This window comes from Marmota flaviventris, chromosome 4 (assembly GCF_047511675.1).
Source record: "Marmota flaviventris isolate mMarFla1 chromosome 4, mMarFla1.hap1, whole genome shotgun sequence".
Classification (NCBI taxonomy): Eukaryota; Metazoa; Chordata; class Mammalia; order Rodentia; family Sciuridae; genus Marmota; species Marmota flaviventris.
The window spans coordinates 5,458,895-5,477,611 of record NC_092501.1 but is presented as its reverse complement, the minus strand read 5'-3'; the positions used below and the strand labels follow the sequence as shown (position 1 = coordinate 5,477,611).

The window sequence follows — 18,717 nt, the reverse complement described above, 5'->3', positions numbered from 1 at the left end:
TATCATCCTTTTTCTGGGTGGTTTTAGTCCACCTGTAAGTTCGGGATGCTTTGGTGCCTGAGTTTCAGATGTAAATAGAACATATTTGGTTTAAAGCAGATCGTGTCTTTTCCTCAGAGAGACCCTGACCCATTTCCTGGCCCGTGGAGAAGCGGGGCACTGGCAGGGGTCGGTTTCAAGATTTCTGGACTTGGCGGTTGGTTTAGGAGTGGACTGGCGTGGACGGGGACACGAGGAGGAGAGTCAGGCACCAAGTCCACCGGGTCTGCTGGACACAGGGCCTTTGTTGTTTTTTAACCCTTCTTAATTCTAAATAATGTGTGGTTCGTTTTGGTGACAGCTCAAGACAAGTGAGACCAGTCATCTCTGTTGGGGAAAGTGTCCCCAGGAGATTCTGATGATTTGATCTTTTTCACTTCAAAAAAAAATAATTTTGGAAACTTATTTTAAGGTCATAGGGAATTTCTTACCCAGCTCTTGAGGTGTGTTCATGTCCTTTCTGTGAGTTTGGGGAATCATATGAACAAATGTTTGGGAAAATCTCGATCCCTGGCACCCAGCTGGAACACCTTCCTTACCGTGACCAAGCATGCCAGAGCTGAGACTTTTCTCCTCTTGGAATAGACTTTATTTTTAGAGAAGCTCTAGGTTCTGGTAAAATTGGGCAGAAAATGGTTCTCACGTACCCTCGCCCATCCTCAGCATTACCCCCCATTGCTGTGTTTGTCCGTCAGTGAACCTAAAGTGGTATGTCACTGTCATACAAGGTCTAGAGTTGACGTGGCTGTCTGATCTTGCTGTTGTGCATTCTGGAGGTTTTGACAAAGGAATGATGTCCCGTGTCCACCAGAACAGGACCATGGAGAGCAGTTTCACTGCCTTAAGAGTCCTCTGTGAGGCGGGGGTTGTGGCTCAGTGGTAGAGCGCTTGCCTAGCATGCACGAGGCACTGGGTTCGATCCTCAGAACCACATAAATGTAAAATAAAGATATTGTGTCCACCTAAAACTAAAAAATAAATATTAAAAAAAGTCCTCTGTGGTCTTGAAGTTTTTAGAGAAATATATCCATTCTTTAAACAAATGATTCCTACTTCATAAAGAGTAATGGACGGTGAGAGGCCAGGTGATAGGTCTGCTATTGGAAGCACCACGAGGAAGTTTACTGCTTATGAGTGAAACGTCAGGGTGGGTTGCCTCGCTGAGACCCCCGGGGGATTGGTACGGGGGATATCACATTCTCCTCCCTTATGGCTCGAACACACGTTTTAAAATTCTTGTTTTATTTTTCAGAGCCTGTAGCACCTTTCACGTGTTTAGTTGAGATCCTGTGATTTTTCAGAAGTTTGCATTTTCTTTTCTCCTGCTATGGTATTTTTTGGTGTGTGTGGTGCTGGGGGTTGAACTCAGGGCCTGTGCATGTGGGCAAGCACTCTACCAGCCGAGTAACTGAGCTATGTCCTTGGCCCCGCCCCAAGGTTGTTTTAAGAAAATATTTTATTTTGTCTTAGGTGTATTAGGCTTCCCTGAAGCAATCAGAGGAAACTTTGACAAGTTATGTAACTCACGCCTCTTTCCAGCATGGATGCCGTGGGTTCTCTTGTTCTTAGATACCAGAGAGTGTGCTGAAAAGTTCCTGTGAGAGCACAGCGAGGTTTGTGAAGCAAAGACGAAATCTCCATGGAGGCTTGTGGCTCCTCCCCGCCTTTGATTAAAATTGGAAAACCTTCAGCTTTCGGCATTTGAGTCTTGACATTTGGAATGTCCTAGGGAGTGAGGGCTGGGGACGTTGGTGGTCTCGGTACCTGCGGATCTCACTGTGGCCTCACTGTTCAGAATGTGCTTGATTTTGCGTGGTGGGGTCTGGTGTCAGGTCACAGCCCCCACCTCCGAGGCTTCTCTGGGAGTTGCTGAAGCCCAGGTGTACCCTGCCCTGACGTGGTGCCCTGTCCCTGGGAGCCCTTCCTATGTTGTGTCTGCAGAGACGTGGCCAGTGTCTCGGCCTCCACTGCCATGTGCCTTGATTCCTGGTGACCCTCCTCTAGCCCCTTGCTCCTCCCGTCGTCCCTGGTCTTTGGCTTCTTCCTCTTTTGTCTTGTGTCCCTGGTGCTCATTCACTGTGGGCTGTTGGAAGCCTGCCTGGGCCATCCCTAGCTCCACTGGCCTGTTTTTGCCCATCTTCTCTGGAGCATGGGCTCTCCCCGCTGTTCTGGTCATGGGGCCTTTGTCCTATCTGGCTCCTGGTGGGACGCGTCAGGCCTGGGGCTCCCAGCAGGGCCTCTGCTCCCTCTGCTGCCCAGCAATTGCTTGCTTACTTGGCTTCTGGTTCGCCTGGGTCCTAGCATGAGCACTGTGGCCTCCAAGGTCACATCAGAGGCCAGGTTTTGAGGACCTCTTGACTGGTATGTTTCCATAAGTACTCTTAAGAACCGGAGCCTCTGCTTGTCGAGTTTCCAGGTTCCTATGGTCACTGTGCCCTGAGACCGGGGTGGTGTGTTGCATCATGTGACTTGGCTGTGTAGATTTCTGGCACAATACGTGGCTACCAGCTGCCCTGTCCCCCTTGTTCCGTGCCATTCTTCAGTGTAGCTGGGGTGCAGGCTTCCCACCACTGCAGCTCCGCCCCCAGCCACACCTTTTCCCTGAGGACAGACCCCTCTCCTAGCTGAGGAGGGCCGTGGACTTGTGGTCACCATGCTCTGCCCAGATCCACAGGAAGACTTAGTTTTGCAGCCCTCTCCAGGGTGAACCCTGCTCGCCTGTGCGACAGCACCCAGCTCCTGGAGAGAAGCGTGCGTGGACCTTTAGGCCTGTGTGTCTTGTCTTGTATTGGACGTGATGTGTCACATTCTTTGTTTTAAACCTTTTGATAATGTGAAAGTGATAGGCAATTGTAGAAAATTATGGAAATTTCATTGAAGAGAAACCTAAGCATAATTGAATAAATCATTCCTAATTTTCCACAATTGGGAGTTCTTCAGGATTATTCTGGCATGTTTTTTTATTTCTTCTTTTTTTTTTTCTATGTTTGTGGTTGGTCCATAATTTTAAAAAACAATATCAGGTCAGACAAGGGCTGAGGGTGCAGCTCAGAGGCAGAGCACACGCTTCACGTGTGAGGGCCTTGAATCCCTAGCACCAGGTGGACACATCTGATCAGAGACCTTCTGTTGGCCTTTTGGTGGTTTTTTTCTTTTTTCCATTCCTCTTTGGTCTTGGGCTTTGTCCCCAGGCTGGGGCTGGGAGGGCCTGAGGTGAGGAGCAGGAGGAGGGCTCATGAGTGCCGGGGCAGGTGGCCTTCCTGCAAGGGCTGTTGGGCCTGGTGTGTGCAGACTTGGGCACCGGGGACAGGGCAAGGGGTTGGATGGCCGGGGAGGCCCATCAGCTGGTGAGTTGAGCCAGGTGACACTGGAGAGGCACATGGCAAGGCCACCCGTGTGGCTGGTGTGCAGGTTCAGACTGACTTCTCTCTGCTGCTGACTGCTGAGTGAGCTGCTGCCCACGCGAGCTTCCTTTCATGATTCTGAATTGTGGTGAAATGTGTCCATGCACAGATGGGCATCTTAGCATTGGTCAGTGCTGCATGTCGTGCCAGTCACCACAGACAGTGCCCAGTGCTGGCACAGTCTACCAGGTGGGCCTTGAGTTCCAGCCGTTCACCTCCTGTGCAGCTGCTTCTCGATGGCTGATGCACTTGGGCTCCTTCCACCTGCGTCTGCGCAGCTCTTCTGCCTGTCGTCCCACTGGTGCAGCAGGACACACTGCACAGACCCCTTGGGCTCCACCAAACCCAGCAAGAGACGGACAGCAGGGCCAAGCAGGGGCTGGATGGCAGGGCTTCCATTTGCCCGGCAGTCCCTGAGCTCTTTTGGGGGGCGGCCGTGTAGAAATGAACATAGTCTCCACTTCAACCTGGGATGCTGGTCACCAGGGGAGGACTTAAGTTAGGAAAGCAAACAGGTGCGCTGCTCTCTTATCTTTAGCCAGGTGTGGGGGATGAGGCGGGGCACAGGGAAGGTGCCCAGTGCCCTCTGGGGCTGCTCTTGGCTCTTCTTGGTCAGGCTGTCGTGTCCGAGCCAGGAGGCAGGCAGACAGTGGGCTCGTGTGCAGGTTAGTTCTGTCTGTGGCTGCGGTTTGCTCAGCTGGATGGTTGGTGGCTGAGGATGCTCTGTGAGTGTCCCCTTCGCCTTGGCACCAGCATGTGGAGGCTCCTGGTATATGGTAGCCCTGGCTTATTGTGTTATTATTTGGGATGTTATTAAGGGTAGGCAGCCACTTGGCACGTGTGGATATTTAAGTTACATTTAAATGAATAAATCAAAGGTAGCATTTGGCTCTGTCCTTCCTGTACCTCTTAGTGCCCCTTGTTCCACAGAACATCCTTACCACAGATGTCTCGGAATCTGCAGCTCCAGTGGCTGGTGGGCAGTGGGCCAGAGAGGGTCAGGGGACCTCCACCATTCCGCTCCAGCCCTGTCAGATGACCTCATGTCTTTCAAACATGGCAGTCTTTAGACTTGAAGCTCATGTGATGGTTGGTCAGAACATTCTGATGGTCCTTGGTTTGACTTCCTATGATGATTGCACTGAAGTAAGACAGTCTCTGTTCTTTTCTCGTCCACAGTGATGGATGTAACCGATATAATAAATGGAAAAGTAGACGATGAAGATAAACAGCATTTCATTCCCTTTCAGCCGTAAGTATGGAGCGGTCCAAGCCCGTCGCCACCTGCAGTGTGGAAATCCTGTTTGTAGTGATTAATCACCTTCGAGATGACGTTTATACGTGAAGCCCACATAGGGATAGATTGTTTCACAATCATAAAAGATTTGCGTAGTCACTGCCACAGCACATGGAATTTTTGGTAGTGATCAGAATCCTGGGTAAAAGTTGGTTTATGCTTCTGGAAGTAGATTCTATATGTGTTCACCGAATTTCCTTATCAGAAGAATTACAATTCCACTCTGAGTGTGGATGTTTCTCTACATAATTGATTTATTCTAGTTGCAGTTTGCATTTTCCAAATACAATACTTGCAAATTCATCACAAGAGGTCTGCTGTTTTTAAAATAGAAAACCAGACACAATGATGATGAATTCCTTTGTAAAGTGAGGAATAGGACTTTGCAGCATGTGGTGACACTGCTGAGTTTCCCATCCTGATTTCTGCTCAGGGTCTATGGGTGCCGGGCACTTCTCTGTCTCCTTCTGACCTGAGGTCTCTGGAGAGGTGCCTGGAGCCTGGGAAGGCACTTGAGGGAGGTGCCTTTGGTGGAGTCTCTGATGTGAAGGGACTGGGGGTGTTTGGTGACAGAAGCAGGCGAGGCCCAGTCAGGGTCTTTGGCCACCCCAGGGACACTTCTGCTTCAGGAAGGTGGGGCAGGAAGTGGAACGCTTAGGTAAATGGTGAGACGGCCTCCCCTAGCTTGCCAAGAGTTGGTGACCTGCGCGGACCTCTGTGTTCTCTTTCCTCTTCATGTTTGTTTTTCTTTAAGGGATCTCACACTGGAGACAAGTTCATTTTACAAAGTTCACATCGTTTCCAGCAGTCGGTGGAGGGGCTTTGGGTGGCTGGGGAAGTGGCTGTGGAAGGAGCCCCGTCCTGGGTGGAGGAGGGGGACTGTGGCTCCTCGTGCACCACGCAGCCTTCCTGACCCACCCGTCCCACGGTTGGGCTGTGCTCCTGGCAGATGCTCCCTGCGCAGGCAGGTGCTCTGTCTGTCCAGCAGCTTCCGAGGCTCTTGCAGTGTCCAGTGGAGGCTTTTGCAGCTTCCTGGACGGGAGGATGGCAGAGCCGCTATGTTCCCCAGCTGAAGGTGGGTCCGGTGGCACATCTTCCCAGCACAACCGCAGGCAGAGGGCTTTGGGGACTTCAATGCTTTCAGTTCACTTTTCTGTCTAGTGTGATAACTACTAGCCCCGTGTGGCCATTTAAATTAATTAAAATTAAATAGAATTAAAACTTTAGCTTCTCAATCACATTAGTTCCATGTCAGTGTTCAGGCCCCCCCCCCCCCCCGCCCCCCGGGGGCTCGCGGCTGCCGTGCTAGGCGCGTGGAGCATGTTCCCACCACCGCAGGGAGCGTGGCTGGGTCCTTACCTCAGGAGCCCACCAGCGAGCTGGCTCGTGAAGGCAGAGCTCTGCAGTCTGCAGGCTTCCTCAGCAAGTGAGGCCACCCAGTGCAGGTAACATGTAGACGTACTTTTGTGAAATCATCAAGTTCAGGTGCTTGTTGTTCCCCTGGGAAATAATGGGGCCCCTGCTGTTTTGAATGCTGTGTTACATGTCAGCTTCCCGAAGCCCCAGTGCTCTGCAAAATTAAGATGTACTGTTGCTGGCTAGTGGACTCTGGGGTGCTCTGGGGTGCTGTTGGAAAAGTTAGAGCGTTCAGAGTTTCAGGTTCTTGGTCTTCACAGGCTGTGCTTTAAGCTCCTGGCGGTGGCCTGTGCATGGTGCCGTCTTTTTTTTTTTTTTAAGAGAGAGAGAGAGAGAGATAGAGAGAGAGAGAGAGAGAATTTTTTAATATTTATTTTTCAGTTTTCGGTGGACACAACATCTTTATTTTATTTGTATGTGGTGCTGAGGATCGAACCCAGCGCCCCGCGCATGCCAGGTGAGCGCGTTACCGCTCGAGCTACATCCCCAGTCCCATCTTTTTTATCTTGTAGTGAACGTCCATTTTAAAAAATATGATTACATGCTTACCTCTTATGTAATTTGTGACTCCTTGCTCCATTAAAGGAAGACTAATATTCAGATTAATATTTGCAGTGTTAGAAGCAAAAGAGCAGCCTGATTTTAATAGCAAAATAAGCAATGAAACCAGTTCTTTGGGAAATGTCATGCTAATGAAACCGTTTTTTGCTCCATTAAAACTGATTTATTATCTCACAGGGTTGGTTTTAGGGATGGAAGCGCAGTGCACATCTCTCCCTCGCTCCCCCTCTCTCTTTCCTCTCTCTTTCTCTCTCTCTCTTCTTTTACTTGGTGAAGTGAATTAAAAACAGCCCTCAGCTCCCGTGAGTTATGTGGCTCGGGTGATGGATAATGGTGACCTTGCTTCAGAATTGATTTTGGACACTATGCCCATGGTGTCTGTTTCCTTCTCATTTTCTCTTGGGCCGGGCAGGGTACAGGGTGTTCTTGCTGGCACCTGCTGCCTGCTTGGCTTCCCTCTCCTTCACTGCAGCCCTGTGGACGGCTCCCTGTTCTCGGGCCCGACCTGCTGGTTTGCATTCCTAGCCATGTCCCGGCTTCCCTCCCCGATGTGGTTGTCACCGATTGTGTTCCCTGAAGTGTACTCCCCGTCTCACATGAACTCACTTGGGCTCTGTGGAGTGTAAGAGGGGCAGATTGGGAAGCTTCTTCAAGCCATTAGGTTTCGGGGGTCTCTTCTTGAGCGGGGTGGGGGTTCTTGATTTTGCTTTTCCCTTTGTGCCACCTGCCCCGTGACCCAGGCTGTGTTTGCAGTTAGTGAAGTTGGAGAAGTGGCTGTGGGGGTGCCTTTAAGCCCCCTGGCCCTCGGACCAGCCCTTCAGTGGTCCGGGGGCCCCTGAGCCGCGGCTGGTGTCCTGGGGAGCGGGCGCCTTGGTTGGCCTGACTTCTCTCTGGTTCAGCATTTCCTGATCGATGCTTTTCCCTGTTTCTCTTGTCACCTGCCCTCTGTCTCCCACCCTCTGTCCTGCGTTGACTCATGACGACCCTCTGGCCCTCGGGGACGCTGCCCTCTTGTGTTCCCTTGTTCCCGGGACCCACGGGTCTCCGTGCCCTTTGTCTCCTGTGGTCTTGCTCGTCCCGTGCCCTCCAGGCTCGCGTTGGACGACGCCACCCGACACAAGCCGCTGAACATGTCATCCCGTTTTTCACCCAGGGTGGCAGGGGAGAACGACTTCCTGCAGACTGTCATAAACAAAGTCATCGCTGCCAAAGAGGTCAACCACAAGGGCCAGGGTACGTATCTCCATTTGGTTACTGTTGCTGTCCTCCTTTGGGGGTGTGGACGGTGCCGTCTGGTTTGTGTGTCAGCTCGACGTGGTGGTGGCAGTGGTGACAGTGCCGGGACTGGAGAGCTTGTCTCCAATGCATGGCCCCTGCCGTGTCCTGCTGCTCACCTTCCTGAGTACCACTGGAGGCCAGCCTCTCCGAGGACAGCGAGGACTGATCTTTTCTTGAGCGGGGTGCGGGTTCTTGACTTGCTGGGCCAACGCTGGGTTTCCTCCCTTGGTCCAGCCCAGCCCTTCCTCTTATCCTAGCCCTTGAACAAAATCCTTAATACCGTTCCCTGCCCGCGGGCTGCAGCTCCCTCTTCCCCGTAGGGAAAGGGGACATTGGACACCACCCTCACCCCCAGGCATGTGCTCTTGTCCCTCTGTCATGGCCCACGTGGAGTGCAAGCCACTGCCTGGCTATTTTCTGGGGCCGCCCCTTTGTCCCCTGGGAAAGTGGCTTTGTTTGCATGGACTGGTGCCCCTCCCTTCTGTTTGCTCAGTTATCCTCCTTCCCACTCTCTGTCCCACAAGCACCAACATTGACCCCACACTGATGTGTCCAGCAGCTGCCCTTCTGCTGGCAGAGCTGGCCCCCCGTCGGCTTGGCTGGAGACACTGGGCCCTCGGTTTGGCCAGGAGATGACATTGGAGGAGCCTGCCTCCTGCCCGGGGGGAAGCACCTTCGGAACCTGGGTCTGACCTGCCCCACACAGGTGGGAACGTCCTCACGTCAGTCCTGGATCTGGTGCTGACGTGCTGGAAGCTGGGCCGGGCTGAGGGAAGGCCTGCCTCCCTGTCCAGCTACCTGCGGTCACCAGACCTCCAGAATAGCCGTGCCAGCTCTCAAGGAGAACGTTGACCCAGTGGAAGAGTGTTCTGGAGAAATGGGCCCTTAAGGGCTCTGTGAGGACCCTGAGCTGGTGTGACCTACCCTTCTCTGGCCCACAACAGCAGAACCAACCCCCACCCTGAGAGTTAACCCTGAGGGTTCATGAACATTCAAGCTGACCTAGGCCTGGTCCCTGGTAAATGATCAGCCATGGCAATTAGCACTTTAATTAAAACCACCCACTAGGGGTCTGGTCCAGCTGTTGGGATTGGAGCTGTGCAGGCTAGGTGCTGGGGGCAGGCCCTGGCTGCTCGTCCACCCTGGCCCTGGAGCAGGCCCTGTGGACCTCCAGGTTCTCTCTCCTTGTCGTCTGAGCTTTGGTCAGCATTTATGACAGAGTCACCCAGGAGAAGTGGAGATTGTTTCAGGCCAGCAGGAAACTACTCAGAAAGATGCCCGGAAGCCTGCCTCTGTCAGGTTCACGGCCAAAATCCATGAAGCCAGAGAGCGACAGGGCTGGTGCTTGGTGCCTGTACCCCGGGAGGAGGGGCTGCTCCAGGCCACAGCGGGAACGGAGAGGAGACCCTCAGACAGCTGCGTCTTCCCGACTCGGAATGCCCGCAGCCTCCTCACTGAACCTTTTCCTGGCCCGCCAAGGTGAACCCTGCTCTTTCCAGAGAGCACTGAGAGAGGTGGTCCAGGGAGTGCCCCTGAGCCGGCCGCTGGGTCTGTTGGGCACAGCTGGGTGTCTGTTTTCCATCAGTCCTGACCCAGGTTGCCCCTGATCCTGCTCACCTGGGTCCTGGCCAGGTGCCCACATAAGGAGCAGGGAGGAACCACTGTATACACAACCGGGAGTATTTCATGCCCGGTATCAAGGGCGCAGGTCCCGTGGCCCTGGTCTCCTGGCACACGCCTGGGGCCCCTGTCCCTCGGGCTCCTGTCTTGGGGCCTTGGTCTGTTCTAGGTTTCATCAATGTGTCCTTGTCACCAGGGACACAATCTTTTATAGTCAACCCAAATTATTCTGACTCCTGAACCTGAAGGTACTGGGTGTTTGAAGTGGACAGTGTCCCCCGCCCTTCCCCCGCAGACCCCTGCTCCTGTGTTTGAGATCTGATGGTGCTCCTTCTTTTCATTTTTAGTTATTCTGATGAAGCAGACGTCAACCCCAAATGTGCTTTTTCTTTGATGAATATTGGCCTCATATTCTCTTGAGGAAGGTGTTTTTAGAAAAGCTCAATATGATCAAGAACATTTAGCCTCCCTGTTTAGATTGTGGTGTGACACTTGAGTCCCGTCACCCGTATTCGAGTTTGTGACGTGGTGTTTGTGAGCAAGGAAAGGTGCTTGAGAGGCAGGACTTCTCATAATAGCACGAATGCTCTTAGATCTGGTTTCCTGGACCGGTGATGGTGCCAGGTCACAGGTGAGGGAGTGCCTGGCCCCTGGAAGGTCTGTCTGCTTAATTTTTCTGCAGGTCCAGAGCTGGTGCTAGTTCAGTACTTTTGTGTGAATTAGTGGAAAGGAGGAGTCGCAGTCAGTGCCAGGGTGGATCATGGGCTCCTAGTCACCTTTCTTGGTCCATTACCGTATGCAGTGCACGTCTGGAGCCCTGGTACATGTGCCTCTGTTTGGGTGCCATCCCCTGGTGGGTCTTGGGGACTTTCTTCCCTTGGTTCTATTTCCCTCCTTTGTCAAACTCTGTCTCCCATAGACAATGCAGACGCACACAGGGACACCCACAGGGGCCCAGGCACAGCACACAGTAGGAGCACACCTTGATACTCTGGTGGCTCAAGGGTCCCCCAGAGCTGAGCAGCTGGGGAGCAGCAGGCGAGGCTCATGGCCTTGTGTGAGCGCCTCAGTGTGCCACTGGGAGTGATGCCGCCTTTGCACCTGGGAGACAGGCACTGTCCTTGACAGCAGCTGCTGCGTCTCCTGCCCTTGATGTGTGAGCCTCTGCATGTCCTTCCTCTCCCGCCCTCGTACCTGCCCCAGGGTGTGTATTCAGGGCGCACTCCCTGTGCCCAGGCCCGTGTTCACCACACTCCTTGTGGGATGCTCCTTCGTCTTGGTGTCGAGGGCTGAAAGTCTCCTGTTCCCTCTGGGAGGCAAGAGCTCAGTGGCAGTCTGAGCATTTGTTCCTCCTGAGCTGTGACAGTGCCCCCGCGGCCCCGCTCTGCAGCTCACTGGGGCGCGAGCTCCCAGTGCCTTGTGTATCTAACTCTGAGTCCTTGCTGGCGGCCTCCCTGGGGTTCTGGGAGAGGACAGCCTTCTGGGTCCATTCCTAGTCCATGGTCCTTCTGGTTTATCTCACATGCATATTGATTCAGGGGAGCCATTGGTCCTGGGCACTGTAGGGAGGGCACAGCCGCTGGCCCTGGGCACCTGTGGGAAGCGTGGAGCTGCTGCTCCTGAGGGTTCCCCTGTCCAGGCAGAGTTTGCCTCCCAGCTGGGAGGTCATTCCCCTGTGCTGAGTACCTCCCACCTGGACGTTGACTGTGCCTTTAAATGTTGAATCGTGAATTAAAACTCTCGTTCATTGAAGTCACTGTCATGAAGTATTCTTGAAACGAGCAAGATGCAATGTGACCCCGGCATCTGTTGTTTTCCCAGGTTTGTGGGTAACGTTGAAATTACTTCCTGGAGATGTCCATCAGATTCGAAAAGAGTTTCCTCATCTGGTGGACAGAACCACAGCTGTGGCTCGCAAAACAGGGTTTCCAGAGATAATCATGCCTGGTAAGGACTGGCTCGTCTGGGGCTTCTGCGCACGGGAGATGTAGCTGGTCACAAAACCATGGGGACAGTAACATGTAGCTCCGGCAGCCACAGGGGGCTGAGCTCACCTTGGTGATGTGGAAGCCCCAGGGTGGCCCTGGAACACCTGGGGGTCAGTGGCTGTGACTGAGTGAGGGGGGATATTCACCCTGGCCACCTGCACCCCTGCTAGGAAAAGCTCCCCACAGCTGTGAGGGTCGTGTGGGGCAGGCAGGAAACCCAGCAGATATCTGAATAGATTTTTTGATTAAAAAGAGGAAGGAGCATTGGCAAGTGAGTACCCAGCATGCGGCCACCATAGGCGATGCGGGACAGCAGGACTGTGCCTGAGTGGCCAGTGGCTAGTGTCGGGCGCCCCACTAGTGCTGCTCTGGTCCTGTTGCAGAATTTAGGCCTGGAAACGGATGAGGGGATTTCTTGTGAGCGTTGATCTCATGTTTAACAACACCGTCCAGTTTCTATGTAGATTCATGTTACTAATCTGATTTGGTTCTCGGACCTTGGGAAGCATGGTTGATATTTACCCTTTGTATCTGGGTGATACTGTTTGATTCGTAAGCAATATTTGTGTTAATAATATAGGTCAATCCACATAAAGGTCTTGGGACACTGCAAGTTAGTGTTGAGCTAATTCTCATAAAAATTAAACCACAGCCTGAAGTCACATGGCCAACGAGTGGAAATGAGGTCCAAATGCCACTCTGGCCTGGCACACGGGGCCACTTTGGCCACCCAGCCAATTTGCTAAGACTTATCAGGGGAAGTCAGCTCACAGTCCTTGAATTTGGACCTGCCACACAAATTCATGCATGAAGTCACTGGTGGTATGTGTTGACCTCTGTGGCTCAGGGTGTCCTCCTTTGCGAAGGGAAACCCGGGAAACTTGTGCTCTGTGGGGTTTCCCTGATAACTGGTAGACTTACACAGGAAGTCTAAAACTTACCCCGTGATTCTGGCAGGTTCCGTGTGCTCCCTGTCTGGGGAGGGGCCCCTGGAGAGGGCAGCTAGCTGGAGTGAGTCACCCTGTTCTCTGTCGACTGAGTGACCCCGGCCAGGCTGCAGGCACCAGGAGACAGAGCCAGTGGTTTTCAGTCAAACTCCTGCTCGCTCCTGGCAAAACCTGAGCATCACCCGTTTGGTTGGCTGTCTCATGGAGACCTGGATCATCTTTGGACAGTGGGGGAGCCAGTCATGTCACCTCATGGCCGACTTTCTACTTTCTCGTGACCTGCTGGCATCCCAAGCCCTTCTGGAGGACTGGGTGGGAGAGCAGAGCTGTCCTTTGAGCAGGAGGGGTGGTTAGCATCTGCCCACACCGGCAATGAGCTCCCTCCTCCCCACAGAGAGCCCCATAACCCTGGGGGTGTCTGCTGATGGCCCTTGTGAACATCTGTGGGCTTTTCCTTCTGTGAATGGGGTCAGCTGGTTGGCCCCACAGAATTACTCTCTAGGTGCACACGGGAGCCAGGTGTGGGGTTCAGCCCCTCGTCACCCCCACCCCTACTACTTCTCTGGCTGGTGTCATCTTCAGGAAGCTGCTGTCCCCTTTAGTGATCGAGCTCCATGAAATCTTCAGACGGAGTGGTGGCCCAGCCACCCTGCCTCACCAACGAGGCTCTTCAGGGTGGCTGTCCCAGGTCACTGCTGGTCAGTGGCAGGTCCTGGACGGGCAGCCTTGCCTTCTGCTCCCTGGCTCCTCCTTCCTTCTCTTCTCCCATGGACCCTGGCACAGTTGCAGCTGTGCTCCGTCTCCTGGCAGGCACAGTGGCTGTGGGAGCAGCCCACTGGGACTGTTATAATAATGACTTTTAAATGAAAGCTTAATTTAATAGTCGGATCCATTAAAAGGCAAAATAAATCAGTTAAACAAAAAAAAAATAAAATTAAATTAAAAATTAAATAAAAATAAAAAAATAAAATGAAAAGAAGACAGCAAGAGGAGGCTTTGTTCCTTAAGGTCCCTGTTCCTCAGCCTCTTGCTGCCCTTGATGGAGCATAGCCGCTCTGTGCAGAGCAGGGTCAGGTGGGAGGGGCCAGGCAACAGCATAGTCACCGTCCCTGGGCCGTGATGCTTCCTCTAAATCACTTTGCCAACAAAGCTTGTGAAGTTTTCCCGGTTGGACCGTTACCAGGGGCTTCCTGCGTCCTGAGTGGGAAGTACTCTCTATTGTAATTTTTCCCCATAGTTAAGGATCTGTCCTACTTACAGTGCACAGGTCTGTTTTGTTCTGCCTCTTCTTTCTTGGTCCCCACTAGGGACCAGACAGCCACTTGCTGCAAGAGAAGAGCCAAGCAGGGGAGTTCCCTTGTGGCCCCTCCTAGTTGTCCCTGATCCCAGGCTGTAGCTCTCAGTTGTCCCTGATCCCAGGCTGTAGCTCTCAGTTGTCCCTGATCCCAGGCTGTAGCTCTCAGTTAGATTTCAGCTCCTGGACTTTGGGAAGAATGTCGAGGAGGCCGATGCTGCCACTCACCTCCTAGGTGTGTGCTGAGGTGGCTACTGAGGCGTAGATGAGCCCAGCCCGCATGTTGGTGGCCATGGGCCATGGCCACGAAGCGGGGCAGGTCCTCGCAGCCCCTCTGTGGCATTGTAGTCACTCTGGGCTGCACTTGGAGTTGGAGGCTGCTCTGCCCCAACCAGCTATCAGCAGAGGAGATGGTTTCTCTTTCCAGCAGGTCTTAGGACAATGACAGAAATCACCTTTGTCGTGCTTTCAAATACTGAGATTGTTTTGTAGAGAATATTTCATGATCACCTAATAGAGTATCTATAACATTCTGCTAGGCTGGGGAGCGGGTTAGACGGTTTTGCAAAATTCACAGTCACACTGTGAATAATGGGTTGGTATTAAAGGTGTGATTTCCCCCCAGGTGATGTTCGGAATGATATCTATGTGACCTTGGTTCAAGGGGATTTTGATAAAGGGAGCAAGACGACGGCCAAGAACGTGGAGGTGACCGTGTCCGTCTACGATGAAGACGGGAAGCGCCTGGAGGTACTGCTCGCTGGGGTCGTGTCTGCAGGCCCAGGCCCTGGCTCTGTTGCCCAGCTCGCCGCAGCCACTCGGGGACAAGTGTTGGTTCTTGCTCCCCTGTCTCCACCTTGCCTTGGTGTCCCTGGGTCCTGGTGCCAGGCTGTCTCAGGAGATCCCTGTGGAGTTGGGCCCATGTTCTTTGCTCAGCCTTATCAGAGAGGGTCATTTGGGGGCATCATCCTAAGCCCCTAGCAATCACTGTGAAGTACAGACACCGTTATGTCACCTCTTCAGAAATGAGGAACCTGAGATTCTGAGGACGAAGCAATTAGCTCAGGGTCAGAGAGCAGGTGGACGTGGGTTGCATTCTCTGACCTCTGACCGCTGCAGCCTGAGCTATGGCCTCCTGGCGCTTCCCATAGTAACCAGGATTAACTTCTGTGGGCCAAGCAGTTAGCAGGGTTCACCTGAAAGGACTCAAGGCTGCAGTCATCTCTAATGAGCAGAGGCCAGACCAGAGCAGGTATCCGTCCAGGAGCCTCTGTGGACTGGGGCCGGGGAGCCGAAGCCTGGGCTCGTGTCTGGGGCTCAGCTCTGAGTGGGGGTGGCTGCCTTTGTTGCTGCCCACCCTATCTCTCCAGAGGCATGGGCCTTTGCCAGCATGGCTCCAGGTGGGGTCCACTGGACAGCGTTCATGGCTGGAGCGGGCAGGAGGGCTGCTGCTGCCTCCTTGCTCTGCAGCCCTTTATTCCAGACCTCTGAACGAGTCGGGCCACTTCTCGTAGATCCTGATGTCAGAGGGGCTGGAGCAGGGTTGGGGTGGTGGACGCAGTATTACCCTCTTGTTTCACGACCCCCAGGTCCTCAGTGGGTGGTCAGGGCGTAGGCTATGAGCAGAACTGTGCTTCCCGTGAGATGAGTTCACAGCACTGCAGGAGTGATCTCTCTTCCTGGGGGCCTGGTGGGAGGTGTGTGCCCGGCAGGCTCCCCGAGGTCTCACCTGAACTCTCTGCCTTCTTTCAAAGCATGTGATTTTCCCGGGTGCTGGTGACGAGGCGATTTCAGAGTACAAATCTGTGATTTACTACCAAGTGAAGCAGCCACGCTGGTTTGAGACCATGAAGGTATTATTTGCACGGTCATTTCATCACTTGGATTGATTATGAAATGCTCATTTGTATCCCAAAGGAACCCCCACCTTCCCCCTGGCTCAAGGGGCTGCCCGCTAGCAGCACCACACAGGCCGTGTGGCTCTCCCAACAAAGTCATTCCGGGTTGCTAAGGAACCACGCTGGTATTTCTCGGAATACATTTGCTCCCGTCTCCTTTGGACGTAGATATAGGGCTTTCATGGAGACAGATGACAGAGCCTTTTAAAGATAGTTATTGCCTTTCTCTTCTGGTTCTGTTTTATGTGTGGCATGCTGCCTTTACACCAGATTGGAAAAGACAGGATGCCAGTCCATGAGGTTTTGCCTGGGAGATGGGTCCCACTCCTGTGGCACTGGCACATTTGCATAATGCAGCTCTCCCGGTCTCTGTGGTGGCCTCTGTGGTAGGCACCAGCCCGCTGCCAAGAGCTGGAATATTTGAGAAGAAGCCTGGGGTTGGCCCCAGAACACAGATGTTAGATGTGAGAATCAGGGGCAGTCCTTGCTTGCAGCAGCGTGGACGAGGTCTTTTTCTTTTCCCATAATGTGACAACAAGATAGCTTCCTTACTGCAGCTGTGGAGAGAATATAGATACCTTTGTGTTGGGACCAAATATGAAGACGGCAACGTTCAGAAATAGAATCTTAACAGTGAGGATCAGAATGTTAAAAGAAAAAATCCAGCTGTCTAGCAGAGTTGGGTTGGCTCCTTCCAATATTACCTTGTTTAAATTTGGAGACATTTTGCCTTTGGAAAGATCACACAGGGGATTAGATAGACAGCGTTTGCATTGCTAGGTGTAGAAGTATTTGCAGTTGTGCCCAAAGCTCCCGCTGAATTAAGCTGTCTCCCTGGGAACTGTTGGGGGAGCTGCCACCTCTCTCCTCTCCACTCACACAGGTGGCCATTCCCATCGAGGACGTGAACCGCAGCCACCTCCGGTTTACCTTCCGCCACCGGTCGTCGCAGGACTGTGAGTACTCATGCTCACCACCAGCCCCTTGTGCACAGGGCCACCTCGGGCAGGTGTGGGGGGGGACTCTCCTCGCTGCACCTGTTCTGGGCCACTCCAAGACTCTGCTGTCACACCGAGGTGATGGCCCCTTAGCCGTTGCCATTTCACCTGTTCTGGTCATGCTTCGGGCAGACCTTGGATACCTTCCTTCTCTTGCCCGACGAGGGCTGCTGCTCCGTAAGCCTCTTTAGCTTTCCTTTTCTCCTTTTTGACTCCTAATACTCTGCCCATCGGAAATGTCATTTGATTGAATCAGAGCCGTGACCCCTTTTGTCTTCCTTGCTGTCCCCTGGTATCTGGAGTTCTGCCCCAGCTCTTCCCTAGATGTGGGTGTGATATTGATGGTGACGTCAAAGCTGGAGGAGCGAAAGCCGGTGTTGGAACCTCTCCTTCCAGAGGAGTGTGCGGCTCACCTCCCAGGATGTGGCCCTGTGCTAGGTGCTGAAGGGGGACCACAGAAGGCAGGCTCAGCGCTGTCCCTCGTCTGTCTTCATTCAGCACTAGCTCATATTCGGGAACACCAGTGTCAGTCAGAGGTGACTGTGGTAGTGTGTGCTATAGAGAACCAGGGGGAGGGTGGCCTTTGGCCATGTGTGTTGTGGATGATGCCTTGGGGGCCACTCAGGACGGCGGTCAGGCTCTGGCTCTGGATCTTCTCACAGGTATCTAAGCATGAGCCTCTTCCGATTGTCCCTCAAGGATACGGGCACCTCCCTCCAGCAGCTCTGCAATAGCGTCCGGCTCTCTGCTAGCTGCTGTGCTGTGAGCAGGTGCCCATCTTACTGTTTCTGGGGATCTGGGCCCTCCGCGTGGTGTAGGGTGTGGGGGACAGGGGTCAGGACTGTGAGCGGGGGTGAAGTCCTGGTGCCTGGATGTGTAGACGACTGTGAGGGCCACTGAGAAGCCCAGGCCTAGGTCACTCCGAGTGTTGAGGCCTGCAGAGCTACAGTGCTGACCACTGCCATCAGCTGACCATTTGTAGTGGCGGATGAGGCCAGGGCCTGGTTCTGCAAGGACTGGGAAGTGGCACGAGGCCCACTGTGTGGTGTGTGGGGGATGATGGCCACTCGAGCGTCACTGCACCCCTTGCCCATCCTGCAGTGCAAACCCACCAGGGTGCAGTCAAAGGGCAGCAGGCGTCACTTTGGGTGGGAGAAGCAGGGGTGTGAAGCCTGGACAGCCGAGAAGGCCATGCCCTGGGGTTCAAGCTGGCCTTGGGGCCAAGTTCAGGCCCCAGGCAGCAGTCGGGACCTTTCCTGTGTTCACACTCCTTGGATGGCAGAGGCTGAGGGTATCACTACCAGCAAGCGATCAGCAGTGCCCATGCTCCCACTCTGCCAGCGAAGGGGCCCATGTCCTGTTAGGGTCAGGCCTCCCAAGCACCTCCTGTGCTGTCACTGTTATTAGTATGACTTATCACATCACATGTGAAGAAGCTGGGACATGGAGACCCTTAGTGAGGTGGCCCAGAGTCATCCAAATGGTCAGCGGGGAGCTTTGCTCCACACCTGGTCCCTTGGCCTGAGCATTCCACTCGAGTGCCTCAGGGGGGTGTTACTTAGACAGCAGGAGCCTGGGGTCCTCTGCCAACAGGGCCTAGGTTAGTCTGAAAGAAGTCCCCAGGGAATGGCAGGGTAGGCTGTGAGCTAGCGAGGGTGTGCTCTGAGGGGTGTCCTCTGAGGGGACAGGTGTGTTTTCAGCCCAGGCATGGAGGGCCCTGCACAGGGGAGCCCAAGGGGTGGGGAACCGGAGCAGGCCAGAGCTTGGTCAAGGGGCCCAGGCCTCTGGGGAGTGTGGGAAGGCCAGTGGGGGAGCCAGCTGAGCCCCTGTACCCACATCACCCTGAGGACATCAGGAGAGAGCCAGACTTTGAGGGCCCCGGGAGGAGACAGGGTGGACAAGAGTTGCAGAGTCCACGGAGGGAGGCCGTCTCAACCCCACACACCCCTCTCTAGCAAGCTCTTTCTCCCTGATTAA

General features: G+C 53.7%; 1 protein-coding gene across 2 annotated transcripts in view; it reads left to right on the top strand.

Moving 5' to 3' along the window:
- Dock1 (dedicator of cytokinesis 1) overlaps positions 1–18,717 on the top strand; it is a 450,610-nt gene that overhangs the window by 68,011 nt on the left and 363,882 nt on the right. Inside the window, exons 11-16 of one of the 2 annotated variants that reach the window (XM_027930051.3) lie at positions 4,623–4,695; positions 7,871–7,950; positions 11,437–11,562; positions 14,470–14,594; positions 15,599–15,697; positions 16,626–16,698. In XM_027930051.3, coding sequence (XP_027785852.1) covers positions 4,623–4,695; positions 7,871–7,950; positions 11,437–11,562; positions 14,470–14,594; positions 15,599–15,697; positions 16,626–16,698 — 576 coding nt within the window. Of the gene's footprint in view, positions 1–4,622; positions 4,696–7,807; positions 7,951–11,436; positions 11,563–14,469; positions 14,595–15,598; positions 15,698–16,625; positions 16,699–18,717 lie in introns of both variants that reach the window. The other variant, XM_027930050.3, reaches the window with a different exon arrangement.